General features: G+C 41.0%; 1 protein-coding gene across 1 annotated transcript; it reads left to right on the forward strand.

Annotated features, from left to right (window-relative positions):
• Positions 1-730: 730 nt before the first annotated feature.
• On the forward strand, positions 731-7618 carry LOC129452690 (uncharacterized). Its single transcript, XM_073862253.1, has 4 exons — positions 731-1047; positions 1848-1974; positions 6267-6803; positions 6964-7618. Exons 3-4 carry the CDS (start codon positions 6321-6323, stop codon positions 7426-7428), a joined length of 948 nt encoding a protein of 315 aa, XP_073718354.1. The 5' UTR covers positions 731-1047; positions 1848-1974; positions 6267-6320; the 3' UTR covers positions 7429-7618.
• Positions 7619-19777: the final 12159 nt, after the last annotated feature.

Here is a 19777-nt window from a genome sequence, read left to right on the forward strand (position 1 = left end):
TTACATTTTGTAACTTTTTACAGTTATTCTTTACATATGTTGTTATTGTGTCCATTAATCCCCCAAAAGAGTCTATCATCATCACAACACTTCGGAATTTCTTTCTTTGTTTATTTGAAAACAAAAGAGGGCAAGACTTTTTTTCAACCAAATAGTTTTGTTCTACCTATAGCATCACTGAACATTTCCATGTATTTCATAAGATTCAAAGCCCCTCATTAAAGTCCAGTGTCACATTGTTTAACTCTTTCATTTCTCAACAGGGGACACTTAGTTGCAAACCATTATGTGCAGTTGTTTTTTCTCCAAACCAAAATGAGCAAAGGCTATTTATAAATGCCAAGTTGCTCCAGAATATTAATCTATTCCTAGGAGGGAGTAGGATCAACAGTTTGGTTCTTTTTGGGGTTGAGGCCAGTGCAAGTCCACAAACCTTTCAGCCGTATTTAAATGCTTTGGTGTAAATTCCCCTTACTAAACAAACCTTTTAGTTTTCCTCTGCATTTATTCCCTGTGCTGTACAGCGAAACATTGAGAGATGGGAGTCATTTTTGCTTTTTTAACTCTTTGATGTTAATAAATACAGTTTAATTAATGTTAAATGACATGTACATTTCTGTATTACAGTAATCAGATGACAGATCTCAGAGGAAATCAAATCCACCCTACTTAATATCTAAAACAGCCTAAATAAAAAAAATACATTTTTTAAATGTAATTTGCCCTAAAGTTGCTTTAAAGACATGCAAAAAGTTTACTCAACCCATTTCTTAGTCTCGGATGTGTTCCTAATGGCATTATATATAATTGTTTCCTTTAAGGTGATTTATAGTTCACATTTAACAAAGCAATCCAAGTTTAATGCTGTACTTTGTTTCAAGTACTGACTTGAAAGTTAAAAGCAAGAACCCACCCCCGAAATTTTTTGACAAGTTGAGTCTCATTTGAAAGTTAAAGATCTCATATAGACAAGATCTTGTAAGGCAAGGTGCTTAACACAATTCAACAGTTGGATAGCCCATCACAACGAGACAAGAGCATATACAGGTGAGTATAAATTCATTGTGTTCACTGCATCGCCTGATGTTGTACTTTTTAAGATGGGGGTTTATTCGTATAACATTTTATTTTTATTCTAAAATTAATATTAATTTCATAATATTACAGTTGTATATTTGTCATTAAATCACACACGCACGCACAAACGCGCACACACACACACACACGCATGCACACACACACACACACACACACACACACACGCACACACACGCACACACACATTCTGGTTTCCATGTTTTGTGGGGACATTCCATAGACGTAATGGTTTTTATACAAACTGTATATTCTATTCCCTTCCCCTAACCCAAACCCTAACCCCAACCATCACAGAAAACTTTCTGCTACTTCACATTTTCAATAAACATCATTCTGTTTAATTTATAAGCTTGTTTCCTCATTGAGACCTCAAAATGTTTACAAATTTACTGGTATTCCTATCTTACAACGTGATAATTACTTTTTACACTGGAAATAATTAACTGGGTTATCTTTTTTACGTGCACTGTTCATACTTAAGGGGTTAAATATGTCCTTTTTTTGCATATCATTTTTATTTTGTAATGCTTTTTCTTTTATCAGAAAGTTTTGTATTTAAAGGCAGACATGACATTTGTTCAACACAAAGTGATATTTAAATGGCGTCACTGACCATTTTCATGTATTTCATAAGAAAAGCGTCTTGTTAATGCAATGTCACATTGTGTTGTTTTGATTTTTATTTCACAATATCTTTACTAGTGAGTTTTTTCTTATGTATGTCATGCACATGTTTGATATGTGTGCAGGCAACTAGCCAATCAGAAATCAAATGTACAGATCTGGAAAGCAAAGCACCACCCACAGTTGACAAGTGTGGACTGATATAAATGTATCAAGTCACAAACCTGCACAACAGCACAAGAGCAAATACAGGTGGGTCTAAAATAATTGTCTGCATTTTTTACATGGGTCTCTTATTACTAATGTATTGTAATACACAACTTATTACTAATGTATTGTTAGTAGTTGTATTATTAGGCTATAATAGTATTTATTCCCAAAGTAATATTAATTGCAGATTGTTGCTGTAAAGTGTTTTTGTATTTGTCATTTAAAAGCACATGTATATGTAAAATTGAATTATATAATGTAAGGCAGCACATCACAACAGAAAGAAAGAGATTTATTTAAAAATACATTTTAACCATTAGACATGATGTTTAGTGTATTGAGTCAGTATGCTGTAGTGTATGAGTGCCAGTTTAATGGCAAATTTGTAAACTTTAGTAATAACCGAACTAAAGTAAATCAGTAGCCTGGCTCCGCCCTCCTATGTGCTTCTGCTTAAATTTCATTTCGCTTGAGTACTACTGTCACGGTTGGTATAAACCGGATAATGGGAAAAATAATAGAAGAACCCAAACGCAAAGGATGTATAAAATAACTAGGATTTATTTACAAATAAACTGAAACACCCACAAGGGGGTAAAACGGAAGGGAACAAAAACACTGTGCTGGAACACAAATAAAACAAAACACGAGAAGAACTCGGATAGGCAACTGGTGAACATAAACACAGCATCTACAAACAACGTACGCACACCACACAGAGAACACAAGGGCATTATAAAGACACCACATCAATGGGGAACAGGTGAACATAATTAATCACTTAAGACATGATTACATAAGGGAGTAGGGTAAAAGTGACAAGACACTGGGAATACGTGTTACACATACATGAAGTGAATACACACGTATTCCCACATAAAACAATGCTGCCCTGGTCCTGCCCTCTGGATAATAACCAAGGTCAGGCAAGACCATGACAGCCACAAAACACTGGGAACACGTGTCACACAGATATGATGTGAACACACGTGTTCCCACGTACACACACTGCTGCCCTGACCTTGCCCACAGAACATAGACCTGATCTATACTAAGGTCTGGCAAGATCACGACAGCAACAAGACACCGGGAACATGTGGCAACCACACACAGAATGTGATTCCCCCATGTCCCCACACAGAACATGATACTGCCACGGTCCTGTCAGATGCACTCAGACCTGCATCTAGCACAGATGTCTGACAAGACTGTGACAGTACCCCCCACTTTAAAGACGGATACAAGACGTCACAAACAAAAACAAACAAAAACATTAAACACGAGGAACGAAAGACTGCACAACAGAAGACAACCACGACAACATTACAACAAACAACAAAGGTAAACAGACATACGTGACAAACGGGTTGGGGTGATGTAACAAAAACAATATATGATGAAGGGGTGGTGGGGCAAAAACAGGGGAAACAAAATGTCCATGGGGAACCTGAGTCTTAACGTCCTGTGGCTGAAAAGCCGACTGGTGACGTGTCCCCGGCTGTGCCGGCGTGTGACGTGTCTCTGGCTGCGCCGGCGTGTGACGATTCTCCGGCTGCGCCGGCGTGTGACGAGTCTCCGGCTGCACCGGCGTGTGACGAGTCTCCGGCTGCGCCGGCGTGTGACATGTCCTTGACTGCGCCGGCGGGTGACGTGTCTCCGGCTGCGCCGGTGGGTGACGTGTCTCCGGCTGCGCCGGCTGGTGACGGGTCTCCTGCTGCGCCGGCGGGTGACGGTTCTCCGGCTGCGCCGGCTGGTGACGTGTCCCCGGCTGCGCCGGCTGGTGACGTGTCCCCGGCTGCGCCGGCTGGTGACGTGTCTCCGGCTGCGCCGGCTGGTGACGTGTCTCCGGCTGCACCGGCGGATGACGTGTCTCCGGCTGCACCGGCGGATGACGTGTCTCCGGCTGCACCGGCGGATGACGTGTCTCCGGCTGCACCGGCGGATGACGTGTCTCCGGCTGCACCGGCGGATGACGTGTCTCCGGCTGCACCGGCGGATGACGGGTCTCCGGCTGCGCCGGTTCCGAGGCCCTCTTCGTCCTTCTCCTCCTCCCCCTCGACGCAGGGAGAGCAGGTCCGAGACTGGCCCCGGGAGTAGTCTCTAGCACCGGGGGGACGGGATTCGACATCCCCATCCTGATGGACCCGGTCATTATGACCCTCTCGTTGGACTGAGTCTGGCGGGATCCAACCGATCCGGTCGGTCGCCGCCTGGCATTACCTTCGGGCCCGCATACGAGTGGGTCATAACACTCGTACCCCGACTCGTATGCGGGGCGGGATCTCCTTCCCCGTATCGCCAGGCGGCTGCCAGCAAACATCCCTGCTGGGTTCAGTTGGGTGCGTGCGTTATGTCACGGTTGGTATAAACCGGATAATGGGAAAAATAATAGAAGAACCCAAACGCAAAGGATGTATAAAATAACTAGGATTTATTTACAAATAAACTGAAACACCCACAAGGGGGTAAAACGGAAGGGAACAAAAACACTGTGCTGGAACACAAATAAAACAAAACACGAGAAGAACTCGGATAGGCAACTGGTGAACATAAACACAGCATCTACAAACAACGTACGCACACCACACAGAGAACACAAGGGCATTATAAAGACACCACATCAATGGGGAACAGGTGAACATAATTAATCACTTAAGACATGATTACATAAGGGAGTAGGGTAAAAGTGACAAGACACTGGGAATACGTGTTACACATACATGAAGTGAATACACACGTATTCCCACATAAAACAATGCTGCCCTGGTCCTGCCCTCTGGATAATAACCAAGGTCAGGCAAGACCATGACAGCCACAAAACACTGGGAACACGTGTCACACAGATATGATGTGAACACACGTGTTCCCACGTACACACACTGCTGCCCTGACCTTGCCCACAGAACATAGACCTGATCTATACTAAGGTCTGGCAAGATCACGACAGCAACAAGACACCGGGAACATGTGGCAGCCACACACAGAATGTGATCCCACATGTCCCCACACAGAACATGATACTGCCACGGTCCTGTCAGATGCACTCAGACCTACATCTAGCACAGATGTCTGACAAGACCGTGACAACTACGTCTGGGACTGCTCTGTAGAGTTTTGTTTTCTCCTGCAAAAATCTGCAGGACCAATCAGGTAACAATGTATTTTACCTTTCAAATCTGAGAGCAATTCTGGCCCGAGTACGACCCGTCACCCAAACCAGTGGCATTGGTTTTAACCTGACTGGACCCGAATGTAAACTGACGTGTGTGCAGTCTGCAGCCCCAGTGGCCTCGCAACAAATTTGGCGAGCTGCTCCACTTGTTTATATGACGATGACACCAAGGTAACCTCTAAAATTTACATTTAAAAATATCTGACATGTCTGTCTGAACGAAAATTAACCTGAAGACCTCTTCTTCACATAAGCCCAAACATGGGACTATGCTTACTGTGAGGATCCGCGGGACCTAGCGCCCCCTCCTGGTTGGGAGAATTTACCTCCTAATACAAAAATCATACTTTTAAAAGTATTTGATTAAGTATAATATGGTCCAGCGGGCCGTATTAGAATTTACCCAGGGCCGTGTGCGGCCCTCGGGCCGCCAGTTGCCCATCCTGATATAGACCGTTTCAGCAGTAACAACATAAACAAGCGTCTGCACGTAGCTTCCGGCAAACTCGGCTAAGAATAAATAACAACAAAGTTCTTTAAACGTAGTTTATTTATATAACAAGCAAAAACAACACATAGATTACCCAGTAAACCAAAACATTTGTTATTTTCGACGAGGCATTTGTTCAAGAGATCAGTTTAGCAACTAGTCAGAGCATTGAAAAAACGAAACGGTATTAAATCACGGAAGTAAGGTTCGGATCCAGAAGTGTATCACGTGCTTCCAATGACACCATCTATACGTCACGACCAAACGTTAGCGATTGGTTATGGCAGATCCTGAGTGACTCTGGGCAGATCCAATAGTTTTAAACTTCTACAGAGGACCCTCCTTAACGGAAGTAACGCTTAGCAATGGAGCGTGGACAGACTCTCTGTACAAATGAAATGAATGCACGAGAGTCTGGTTGGACCAGGCTAGTAAATCAGTGGCGTAAAAATCAAAACTGTGGAGGTATTCATTTATTTCATTGCCATTGCAACAATTCTGTATTCAGTAACATTTTAGTATGGGGAACACATCTTCATTCTTAACTATATGACTTTTTAATAAAAAAATTATGTCTGTATGTATGTGTGAAATTAGGGATGTTTGTTAAAAAATTAAAATTGTGTGTATTTTTCATTGCTCTTAATATTAATTATTATCTTATTATTCAAGGGTATCTGGTCATCTTTAAATATCGTGTGGACAGGACTGCAGACGTTTCAAAAGATGCCTTCACCGCAACATTTTCTACATTCCTTGCAACTATTTCTAATCAGTTACAGTGGTTTAGCCTTTTCATTAAGTCTTTTGTTAATTGGACTGGAGGAGTTGATTGAACCAACTCTTTCATGCCCATGCAGAAATGACTTGAATGTAACGCTAATAGCACTCATCTTCATTGGACCTTTAGTTTTTACATTTGCTATAATGCTCGCCCTGTTGAGACCCTGTAAACAATGCGATCATTGTACATTTTCAACTAAGGATTGTGTGACTCAATTTATCAATTGTCTGATTCCCCCTGTTATGTGGATCATCATCTTGCTAATTGATGGTGATTATCTGGCTTGTAGCTTGACAACATGGGAAGGAAATTATGTTTTTGATAATGAGATAAACATGAAGTGGTGTCAACCCACTCAACTGGCCTTGATAGGGAATACAAGTGATAAAAGACTTGAGTATCAGAAGAACATCTGGAACTCTCAGGTAAAAATAAGTTAATATTATTAAGACAAGACTTTCTCTGGTGGTCTTAAAAACATGCTAGCAAAAAAATATAATTATAACAATAGTGAGGGCTAAAAACTTTAAAATGTTATAATATCTCTTTTCTTGTATTCCTTTGTTGTGTTGTTGTTTTTTGCAGGTCGGTGGTTATTCTGTGCTCATTGTGTTCTCTTTATTATTCATTTTGGTATTTTTTTGTTTTTATGTTTATAAATGCTATAAAAAAGAAAAGGATGGAGCAAAGGGTGGAGCACAGGGTGAGGCAGAGGGTGGAGTACAGGGTGAGGCAGAGGGTGGAGCACAATGTGAAGCACATGGTAAGGCACAGGGTGGACCACATGATGGAGCACATGATGGAGAACATGGTGGAGAACATGGTGGAGCACATGGTGAGGCACAGGATGGAGCACATGGTGGGGCACAGGGTGAAGCACATGATGGAACACATGATGGAGCACATGATGGAGCACATGGTGGGGCAAAGGGTGGACCACCGAGTGGAGAACAAGGTGAGGCACATAATGAGCAGCATAAACCATTGCTCTCTGCCTCTGCAGGATATGAAATGTTTGAATTAGACAAAGTTAAAACTAACTTCATGTGACCTGTTTTATGTTCGGTATAATAAAGTAAAATGTAAATCTGTATGTTGGGCTTTGGGTATTACACATATGTGCCATTTTGAAGGGTAAGCTTAAACTGCAAACTACAAAACAGCAAATCTTGTCTTGCTCTTTCTCCTGTTATCTTTTGTTTTAATGTTTGTATTTTTAAAACTCTGTAAATGTAACTGTAAGTGTGGTTAATGTGATTAACAAATAGTCAAGAGTTAGTTTAAAATTACACCATGACTTACGCACCCTCAAGCCATCCTAGGAGTATATGGCTCTATTATCTTCTTTCAGACTAACAAAATCGTAAATTTGACTGTTTTAATTTTTCTGCACTCTTCTGCTTAAAAGTCGCCAAGAAAATAAAAAACTGTAATTTGTTTTGCAATATTGTGGTATTTTTTTATGAATGACTTATCTGTGAGCTTATTCATTATTATTATTTTGTAATTAATGTGTCCTCATAAACTTTAATCAAAAAGGCAAAATCTCCCCTCCTCAAAACGATCTCTCTTTACTTCTGGTCATATGGTATGATAACGCAGGTGGGCTTTGTCTGGGAGAAGATTGCTGCGATTAGCAATTAGCAACATGACCAAACTTCAAACGATCCAGTCGGATCTCGATGGACAAATTCAAATCCAGCACTGTCTTTAGGGATGGGAATTGTTAAGAATTTAACAATTCCGATTCCATTATAGATGTTGCTTATCGATCCGATTCCTTATCGATTCTCTTATCAATTCTCATTGGGGGATGGAATAAACACAAATTTGTATGTTGGCATTAACTCGCTTTAATATCCGTTCAGAAGACATAGAACAGAGTATACACAAATTATGTGTAGCAACCTCAGAACCAACTTAAAAGTAGGTGAGCTAGTTCTTAAAGTAAAGTCCAGGGCAACCCAGTCTCACCCCATGTCATCAATATTTGACGACACTTGACCATTCGTCAATATGTGACGCAGAGGGTATACCTTTCGCGTCATTTTTTGACGAACTGGGGACTTCAATACTATTACGTCCGTTGCATTCTCTTCTCCTATTTTCTTACCATTTTCGCGTCGGTTTAGGGTTAGATTTACATAATGACATCCCTACCCAAACCTAACTCTAACCCCAACGCCAGGTGACAACTGTTTAATTTCGCGTACACTGTTTAATTTCGCATACACTGTTTAATTTTGCATAATCTAACCCTAAACCGACGCGAAAATGGTAAGAAAATAGGAGAAGAGAATGCAACGGACGTAATAGTATTGAAGTCCCCAGTTCGTCAAAAAATGACGCGAAAGGTATACCCTCCGCGTCACACACCGACGAATGGTCAAGTGTCGTCAAATATTGACGACATGGGGTGAGACTGTGTTATCCAGGGACCTATAGCCTAGGGCAGTGTTTCTCAACCAGTAAATAGGACTAGGAATTAATAAAACAGAACTAGACTGACATAAAACATGCAACTTTTGGTCATGCATGCATTTGTTATTTTCTTTTGAAAAGGCATCTACTGTGGCAAACAGTTGCAAACCCTTTACCACAAACTTAGTCACTGCTCAGCAGAGGTGGACACTACTTGAATATTTTAGTTTCATTTTTCAAGCATCTGTGCTTTATTAGAGTGTTGTCTTGGGAAAAAATTACTTTACTTTACTAAAAAATGTTCACTACATTCTAAAGTATGGTATCATACTGTGTATTCCTTTTATATTGCATATTAAAATTGATTTAATACATAGTTACATAAAAAATGTGTTAAGTTACTTAAGTAAAAGTAAAAAACATTACTAGATTTTTAATGTACTTAAATATTAAATATAAACCAAAAACTTGAAATTATGAAATGTAGTGGAGTTAAAATTATGATAATATGATTTGGAATTTGTTTTTTAAAAAATTAAAAACACTGATAAAATACAAATACTTGAAAATGTACTTTTAAGTAGAAATACTTTAGTGTCCGCCTCTTATGCTCGGTGAAATTTTTATATCCTCGCCATGGTCATTTTATTCCTCACTGCCTCTGTAAACGGCAGAAGTGTAAAAAGTACTCAAAAATTTTACTCAAGTGAAAGTACAAGTACTGAGTGTAAATTTTACTCAATTAAAAGTAAAAGTATCTGGCCAGAATTATACTTGAGTAAAAGTAAAAAGTGCCACATTAAAATTGTACTTGAGTATTAAAAAAGTAAAAGTAACCGGAAGAAGGAAAACGAGAGATTCATGTTTAAGCTTTCTCTAAAAACACGAAGTGAATGAACCACATACAAGGTTTTAACCTTTACAAATGTTTTCAAACTATAAGACTACTACATAATTACCAACATGATCTCACAAAGTTCAGTGGTATAGTTACAGAATTTTTTGCTCATTTATCTGTGTCATTGACACGGATCTCCGCATTTTTCGTGTCTGTACCACAGACTTTCTTTTACGAGTCAGTTTCACGTATTGATTACTCAATTGTTTTTCCTATTTTTAAACCATTTTCGCGTGGGTTTGGGTTTACACTTGGGCTTTAGGTTAGGATGTCACTTTAACTATTGGTTTATACTATTTTTTCCATACTTTTAAAAAATTGTCGCCTGACGTTAGGGTTTTTTGTTATTTTATGTTACAGAAAGTTGTTCTAACCTCAAACCCACGCGAAAATGGTAAGAAAATAGGAAAAACGATTGAGTAACCAATACGTGAAACTGACACGGAAAAGAAAGTCTGTGGTACAGGTAGAGATCCGTGACAATGCAATGAATTTTAGTATGCAACATGCTACTCAAAATTGTAAAACCTCGAACTTAACTTAAATTTCAAGCTCTATCAAGCCTCTCACAGGAAACCGATGCAGGATTAAGTGTATTAGACCTTGTTTACACTGTAAGTGTCAGGGTCCGGCCATTGTATCCTGTTTAATATTGTGTCTTGTCATTATGGCTGGGTTCTGACAGTCCCATGTCTTGTGTGAAGGCTCATGATCTTGTGTTTAGAGTCATGTGCCTTCGGTGTCTCGTCTCCTGACCCCGCCCCCTTGTTCTCCCTGTTAATTGTTTAATCATTAGTTTATTTCCATCACCTGTTCCTCCCTTGTTATCTTGTTTAGTTTTTGCTATTTAAATCCCTTTGTCCATGGTCCTGTGCTGATTCATTTTGTACTATTCATGTCAGTTCTAGTCTTGTCAATCTAGTGTTTAAATTAGTCAAGTCCAGTTAGTGTGAAGTCTTTTGTCTAGTGTAGTTTGTCCATTAGTGAAGTGTCTTGATCAGTGTTATTTTGCCCCCACGTGGGCTTTATTTTTCTGTGAATTTATTAAAGTGTTTTCTGTTTACCCCAACACCGTCTGCAATTGGGTTCTTCTGTCTCCTGCTCCTGACAGTAAGTCCAAATCCGATTTTGGTGCATATCCGATAGGAATCCACATTTAGAATGGTGAACGGCTAAAAACCACATGAAATTTGTTTTTTTAATCCGTTTCAGGCTACATCCAGAGGTGGCTTGAAATCCATTTCAGTCTTTCCGTCCTAATCGCATTTGTGTAGCTTTTCGGTTACGTCATGCTGTCACGTCACATAAAACACGTCAGATGTCGAGGCAGATTGTCATGCCAGCGCGACGTCATTGCCATAGAAACAGTGCAGATAATCCCGAAAACGGCTACAGGATGCACAGATCGGATCTGAACAGTTGTGATACACAATGTGGACAGTGAGTCTGTGAAATTAGATATGCACCAAAATTTGGACTGACAGTGCGAACAAGGTCTTGATAGAGAGGCTGCAAACAGCAGGAAACGTGTCACACTTCATGTGTTGTCGGTTTCAAAGACGCAAAAAATCTTCATCATAAGATGAACTGTTGGCCAATTCCTCAGTGTGGTCCAAAAGCTCCAGAATAAATAACATTTAAATTAAACTGACCATCAGCGAAATTCAATTGGTTTGATAGAGCAAGCAAAAATAGATCTCTAAAATAGAAGTACTTTTTGACTGTAAATAAAATTGTAAGGAGTAAAAAGTACTATTTTTCTTTAAAAAATGTAATTAAGTAAAAGTACTGATTTTTAATTGTACTCAAGTAAAGTAAAAATCCCCAAAAATAATACTTAAGTACAGTAATCAAGTAAAATTACTCAAGTACTTTACACCTCTGGTAAACGGAGAGGTGCACGAGAGATACTTTCTGCAGTGTGAGAGCCAGTCAGTTTGATGAACAATGACAACAGAGATTATCCGTATAGTAAAAGTTCATGTTAACATTAACACATTACCTACAGCATTAATAACAGATTGCGTCCCGTAAGCTCCGCTGGTGCTTTACTTGCTGGTGTTGTTGTGTAATAGTGTATCAAACACGCGACAGTCCTACAACCTCCTGCAACGTGACCGTATTGTCGTATTTTAGCGTTTCAGTGTTTCACAAAGCCTCGCTCTGCCCACCACTAAATATAACCAAACTTTGGATCATTCTGCCTCGATGCAATGTTTGCTGCGTTCTAAACCAAAACAACACAGCGTGTGTGTGACGTCATGAAACATTTGCAACGAGCGGAACCGATAAGCGGAATCGTTAAGCAGGCATGCTAACGATTCAAAGGAATCGATTTACTGGACACCGGTTATTAAGAAGAACCGGTTCTCAATTCCCATCCCTAACTGTCTTATTTCACTTTCACTCGGATATACGTCACCACAGGGAAAATTAGGAAATCGATACTTTCATTTCATGCCGACTTTAAACTGTTATGTGGTTCTAATTAGATTTTTGATACATATTTGTTCACTAAATTTCAAATTATATTCTGATCATTGTCTTTTGCTCTATAACATTTTTCTTGTGTGCATCTGTGACTTTTAAGGTAATTCTGTGTGTGGTGGATTGCAGTGGCGGAGCCAGAGGGGTGTGCCACCCCAAATTTAATGCGCTACTTTCACTTAATCGCTATGTTTATTTTCGACGTGCGGCAGCGCAGCACATTGTTAAAAACAAACATTATGAATATTAACCCTCCCTGCGGTCGCGGCGCAAACTCTTTTATTTTTCAATCACTGCGCAAAGAGACTTGGATTACTCTGCTGATTTTGGACATGCATATGATTTATACATCATTTAAAACGTTAAAGTGTCATTTTTTGTGTGTCTATAAAAACTGAATGTTGTGCTTTCACAAAATGAAGAAAATATACGTAATGCGCGTTTTGTTCTCTCTCCATCAGTGACGTCTTTTAAAAAAAATGCATCAGAAAAATTACTGTAACTTAACGAATACTTTTCATACCATCAGAAGATAAATGTCATGTCTACATAATGCTTGGAATCTCTTTAAAATGATGTAAGTGATTGTCCTTTAATGTTACTGTATGTAGGATACATAAACGTGGCGGATGTAGGAGAAGCAAGTCAAGTCAATAGAAATATTACAAAGTCTCAGACAATAATCTAACAGACAGTAAAATGGTTTATTGTTTATTAAAGCCTTCTGTAGGTGATGTCTGGTTATTAACTCTAAACAATTTCCAAGTGATAGTGTCCATCATGGGAACAGCTAGGACAAGTCCCACTCATAGTGGATTGTTTTAAAGCTCACGTAACACACGCTGTTTCTGCATTTCTGATATTAATCTGGAGTACCTATGGAGTAGTATGACATCCTTTATCTCTCTGAAGAGTCTTTAGTTTAATCAGATTTATAAAAGAAAGATTAGCTTTACCGAATCTTTCCGATAACGTACGAAAAAATGAAGGAGGAGTTATAACACGGGAGGAGCGAGTACGAGTCATACAACACTATACAACACTGTTTTAACTTATGATTCACTACATGTTCGTGTCATTTATATAATATACACGCGCCTATTTCCAACATAAGACAGAAGTCTTACTTACCACGTGTAACTCGTCATGACCCGGTTCTGAAAATCCACCACATCAAACACACACGCAAAACTCCGCTGCTAATCCGGATAATAAACTATATCCATTGTTTCCATAAGGCTGGATGTCTTCTCCTTACATCCAAAAACACACTTCTTGTTGTGCAATTGTTGACTTCTGAAATTAAACAAAGCTGAGTGGCGTGATAAGCTGTTAGCAAGCTCTAGCGTCTCCCGCTGACTGACGGCTGGGCGGGGTTTTCCGGGGGAAGTTTTCCGGCGGAAGCCCATATAAAGAAGTGATACGTATCGAAAACCCCTGAGACGTCAGTTAGAACCGTAATCGAAAAAAATTAGCCGAAACTTGTACGAACCCTGGCGAAGTGCATTCGGCACAGAAATACTCTGAAACGCGCCCAACTGCATTTTTGACACTTTGCCTACGTTTAGCATGAGGAAACAACTCTATAACTGTGTTAATAAGTCAGAATGCTTGAAATACCATTAAACCCCCCCTTTAATAAGATTAGATTGGGCGAGGCTCAGTGTCAAGTTATGTTAGTTTATCTTGTGTAATAATTTTGTCGCGAAAAAAACGCGCTATTCTCCTCAAACACGCCTTCGCGCAAGTTGAAAGTATTCAACTCAAGTGAAAAATGTGCATAAAACAAAGTAATCGCTACATGATGCTATGCGTTTGGTGTGTACGTAGCATTAGGGTGTGAGGTCAGAAAGCCTATACAATTTTTTTGGGTTTGCTTATTACTCCGCATTACATTTTGTTCATGTGCGCATGTCTCTTCGTGTAAAAGATAAACGTCTCCTTGAACAACTACGTACTGTAGGCGGTGACTTCACTTTCTGCAAGAAACCTGACAAATCTCTAAATCCCATGTAAATTAAATTTTCTGCATAGCCTGTTTATTGATTTGCATGTAATCCCATTAAACAGTTTCTATATGTTTTTATAGTTATCCGCTCATTTTGTGCATGTAAACACACTCAGTGACTCAAAGGTGCAACAACAATAGCAGTCTGTTTGCATATACAGTATATTTAGACGTCACACGAACCATTTTTCTCTTGATGATGACTGCTGTTACTCTGAGAAGAGAGTTGCCAATGTACAACAACAGGATGTGGTGTTTACAACACTATAGGTTCGAGCAATTGTTTCTGTAAGATTAAAAATGTAACACACTTGAAGGAAATAGCAAGCGTGTGATTTGGTTGGGTTCTTTTATTCAGCCAGCATCATTTGCTACAGCTCCGTATCACACAATACAACAAAACATAACACTGCCAGTCTCATCAACAACTCTCCCTCTTCGGGTTTTTCCCCGGGGATTTTCTCTGGCTTACTGCCACACACTGGACAACCATCGCATTGCTGCATACTACAAATATACATGCATGTGCTGAATAATTAACTAACCAATTTTTAATCAAATAACTATCAAATAGAAATGACAAAACTATTATGGGGGGTCTAACTTTTAACTACAAATTATATTTAATAGTTTTTCCCACATTCTCCCCCACAAAACAGAATGTAGTCCCGACATTCTCAGAATACATTACTGGGTCTCCAGCCTTAAATCATTTCTGTGGTAGTCAGTGATACAATAGTTTCAGTACTCGTGCTATACAGTCACTCAACACACAACATATATCTCCTTTTCATGCAGTGTGTTTGCAGCAGACATCATTGTGCACCATGATTTTCCACCACCATCACTGTTAATCAACAGGAATCTGTACTGTCACTGAAGGAATTTAACCTTGCACCATAGAAGCAATTTACTTTGTGTTTCCTACCAGAATGTTATGGCTACTTTCCTCTTTAAACAAAACATTAAAAAAATATAACTTAATCTTATTTAGATCTCAATTTAACTTTTTAGTATTTTAACTAGAACTCAGTACTGTGATTTAAATCAATTTACCCTTCTACAATACTAGGCTGACCTAGAGTATGGTAAGTAAACATTTTCTTTTGTTTTCTATTTCTCAAAGGATATACTCTCTTGTAGACAGGTTGTGAAGGAGCTTCCCCATCACTTTCTCCAGCAACATCAGTTTCTCCAGCCTCTCCTCCAGATGATGACACATCATCTTCTACCTGTTCTGCTCCTTGTTCATGTTCCATTTCTGGTTCTGCATCGTTCAGCATCATTGTGTCTTCTGAATGAGGTTCTGGACGTTTTGACTGTAAACCATTTCGGACGCCCCGACTCGCCTCGTTGACTGGCACTCCAACCAGGCATCTCCAATCATCATCACTCTCTGAACTGTCATAGAATGTTTGCTTTTTCTGTGTCAAAGTTTTTCCAGCTTTTTCTCTTGTTTTGTTTTCTTTTTCAGGTCTTCCAGGTAGGTATTCTTTCTCTACAGGTAAGAAGTCACATGGTAACAATAAGTTCCTGTGTAATATTCTTGTTTTCCCTTTACCATGTACAGGTCGAACTTCATATACTGGACTATCCTGGTACTTCCTCTTGGTAACGACATAAACTTGTTCTTCCCAAAAGGGCCGAAGCTTTCCAGGTCCACCTTTTTCCTTGAAATTCCGAACAAGTACTCGGTTCCCAGGGATTAGTTCAGCTCCATGTACTTTCTTATCATACAGAGCTTTACCTCTTTCCTTCTCTTTGTGTGACACTTCTGAGGCTAACTTGTACGCTTCTGTCATTCTCTTCCTCCAGTTCTCTGCATAGTCATGGTAAGAGGAACCCTGGTCCTTTGCTGGCACACCGAACATGATATCAATAGGCAGTCTGGGAGTACGTCCGAACAGGAGATAATAGGGCGCAAACCCCGTCGCCTCACTTTTCGTACAGTTGTACGCATTCACAACTTTTGCGAGTGATGTTTTCCAGTCGGCTTTGGCGGCTTCTGGTAGAGTCCTTAGCATTGCTAACAATGTCCGATTGAACCGCTCGACTTGACCGTTCCCCTGTGGGTGATACGGTGTCGTATGAGAGCCTTGCACACCACTGTACTCTTGCAGCTTTGCAAACAGCTTGTTATCAAACTCCCGGCCTTGGTCATGATGCAGTTTTGTCGGGAACCCAAATTTCAAAACAAAGTCCCCAAACACCTTCTCAGCTGCTGTCTTGGCACTCTTGTTTCTGCATGCATACGCCTGCGCGAAGCGCGTAAAGTGATCCATCACCACTAAGATGTATTCATAACCCCCCTTACACTTCTCTAAATGCAAAAAGTCAATAGAGACCAGCTCAAAGGGGTAAGTGGTGGTGATGTTTATCAAAGGAGCTCGGGTCACTTTGTTTGGACGCTTGCTTCTTAAGCAACTACAGACATGTGTGACAAAGTGTTCCACTTCCTTTTGCATGTGGGGCCAATAAAACCTATCTCTGATCAGGTTTAGCACCCTTTCGGTTCCCAGGTGCCCCATGTCTTTGTGCAACTCCTTATAAACAAGTTCATGGTATCTCCTAGGCAGTACCAGCTGATGACGAGATGCTGTTTCCCGAAACAGGAGACCATGCTCATCCAGGTATAGTTTTTCTCGTTCCCTCATTAGTCCCCGACTTCTGTTCTTAAGCCACTTGTTCGATCTGAGGCATGCTAAAACTTCTCTGATTTCAGGGTCTTCTTCCTGGGCTTTTCTTAGTGCGTCCTTGGGGATCTCTACGACTGAAGTGAACAGTTCCTCCTCCTGTTCTTCCAACAATGCCGTTTCAATCGTAAGTGGACACAACCATGGCCCTCTCTCCTGACTCTGTACCACTACTGACTGAGATATGCTGACGATGGTTTCAGGGTGCACTTCTTCTGAACAGGTGTCCATGTACTGTTCCATGTGCAGCGGCATACGCGACAAGCCATCCGCGTCCCCATTTGACTTCCCTGGACGGTATTTGATGGTGAATCGAAAATCTGCTAGTTCTGACACCCATCTGTACGTTGTGGCATTTAACTTAGCTGTTGACATCACATACGTGAGAGGGTTATTATCCGTATATACGGTGAATGATGGTGCATGGAAGAGATAGTCCCTAAACCGCTCACATATAGCCCACTTCATGGCCAGAAACTCCAACTTTCCTGAGTGAAGATGGTAATTTTTCTCAGGAGGGGTCAGGGTTCTTGACGCGTACGCTATTACTACTAACTTGCCTTTTTGCCTTTGATAGAGCACCGCACCAAGGCCTTCCTGTGAAGCGTCGCAATGAAGTACAAAGGGTTCATCCAGGTCTGGATATCCCAACACCGGTGGATTAGATAAGTAGTCAATTAACTCACAGAGGACTTTTTGATGTTCATCTGTCCATGTAACTGGATGTGACGACGCAAACTGTCCTTGGCTCTTTTTCCCCTTTCCTTTCCGCATCATCTGTCCTTTCTCCTTTGGTGTCTTCTTTTCAGCGAGCAGCAGATAAAGGGGTGCGGCCTTGCGGGAAAAGTTCTCGATGTATGACCGGTAGTAGGAGAGAAATCCTAATAACTTTCTCACATCACCAACTGTTTTTGGAGTTCTTTCCTTTAGTGCTTGGACAGGAGCGATGTCAGCCGGGTCCATCGTGTAGCCATCTTTGGTCACCAGCCTCCCTAGGAATCGTACCTGATTTCGGAACACTTCACATTTTCGAGGCGTTAGCTTGACACCATGATTCTGATAACACTGCAGCACTTTTCTAATGTCGCGAAGATGATCATCAAATGTTTTTGAATGGACTAAGTTATCATCTAAATATGGTTGACATACCTCATCACGCAGTTCCCTCAGGCAGTCCTCCATGCTCCTTTGGAACTCGGCGGGAGCATTTGATAATCCGAAGGGGACCCTCACCCATTCATATAGCCCCCACGGTGTTATGAACGCAGTGAGAGGCCGGCTGGATTCCTCTACAAACCCTTGGTGATAGGCTTTGCCTTGATCAAGGACTGAGAACCAGGCATTGCCAGCCAAGCTGTCGAGCATGTCCTGTATGCGGGGAATAGGGTGTCTATCTGGAATGGATTTCTTATTCAACTCCCGATAGTCACAGCAGAGGCGGAGGGTTCCGTCTTTCTTACGCACACAGACCACCGGTGAAGAATACGGTGACTTGGATTTAGTAATCCACCCCTTGTTCAACAGATCCTCCAGGTATTCTTTGACCTCTCGGCGCAGTGGCTTAGGGACAGACATGTATGTGTGCTTCACAAATGTGGTGTCATTGAGTCGAATTTTTAGCTGGAGAGATGGAATACATCCTACATCGCTGTCATCACGAGAAAAAGCGCCACTCTCCTCTCTTAGAAGCTGCTTCACTTTCTGCTGCTGTTCAGGTGTTAGGTGATCAACGCATACAGGAGGGTCCCAAAGGTTTTCTTTTTGAACTGTTAACGTTGTATTTACGCTTTCTGTAGGTTGACTAACTCGTTCACTGTCTTTAAAGGACAGGCTTTGGGTGGTGTGTGTCACAGTTGAGCATGCATTCTCTTTCTGGGCTGTTACCGGTCTCATCTCAGCAGGGTAGATGGCTTTTACTCGCTGTATGTGGCCCAGAGCTGCTCGTGGAGGCAATTTGATGTCATGAGTAGTTTCATTGATCACAGGAATACAGATATGTGAACAGGTCCCTCTCTGGAGGCGGACAATGTTTTCCTCCACCCTCAATCCTTCTGGCCACTTCGCACACTCATCCGGTACAAAAAGAGCATCTTGTTCAGATAACAAAGGGCCCGTTTTAATGCAACATTTGACTGCTCTGACCTGTTTGGCTGGAATTTTCGTTACTGACCTTCCTACTTTTGCTATTCCATCGCTGAACCCTTCGTCTTGGCTTTTTACTAAGTTCAGCAAAACCTCTGCTTTCTTGCAATCACAGGACAGTGCAGTACTCATGGCTTTGGTCTTTATATTAGTAGGTCGCTCTACACCACTGTTCAACAAGTACTCGATGACATTGTATCCAATGATGGGCTCCTCAGCCACCTCATCATCACCACATACCAATACCGGTACCTCCAATTCCAACGGTGTGGCTTTGTCTGTTCCCAGCTTGAACGTCACTTCAACCCAGCTTTCGAATGGGATCACTGTTTGATTCACTGCTCGACCAGTAAGTGTTCCAGGACCTAGGATCTCTTCGAGACTGCGCAGTTTTGTGTGTGGGAGGTGTTCTTTTCTCCACTTTTCATTCATGAGACAGACTTGTGAGCCGGTATCCCATAGCGCTTTCGTCGCTACACCATCAAAGAAACAATTCACCATACATTTGTGACCAGTCACGGAAAGTAGGGACACAAGTCGGATCTGGGGCATTTTGAGTTATTCATAGATTCTGAAAGTGCAGATTCTAAGCTTTCCAACGATGTGTGACACATGGAAATCTGATAAGATTTGGAGAAGTTGTGGCCATTTGAATGTAACACATTCAAGAAAGAGAATGCTGAGAAATTTGAGAAAGAAAAAAGTTAACACCTTCCCTTTTCCCTGGCTGGAGAGACAATAGGGCTCATT

The sequence above is a fragment of the Misgurnus anguillicaudatus genome, chromosome 23 (genome assembly GCF_027580225.2).
Source record: "Misgurnus anguillicaudatus chromosome 23, ASM2758022v2, whole genome shotgun sequence".
Lineage (NCBI taxonomy): Eukaryota > Metazoa > Chordata > Actinopteri > Cypriniformes > Cobitidae > Misgurnus > Misgurnus anguillicaudatus.

Bases quoted from the DNA above. Each gene is read 5' to 3' on its own strand.
- LOC129452690 (XM_073862253.1), top strand. From the start codon at position 6,321: ATGCCTTCACCGCAACATTTTCTACATTCCTTGCAACTATTTCTAATC. The intron at 6,804-6,963 runs GTAAAAATAAGT...TGTTTTTTGCAG, and splicing joins AGAACATCTGGAACTCTCAG to GTCGGTGGTTATTCTGTGCT.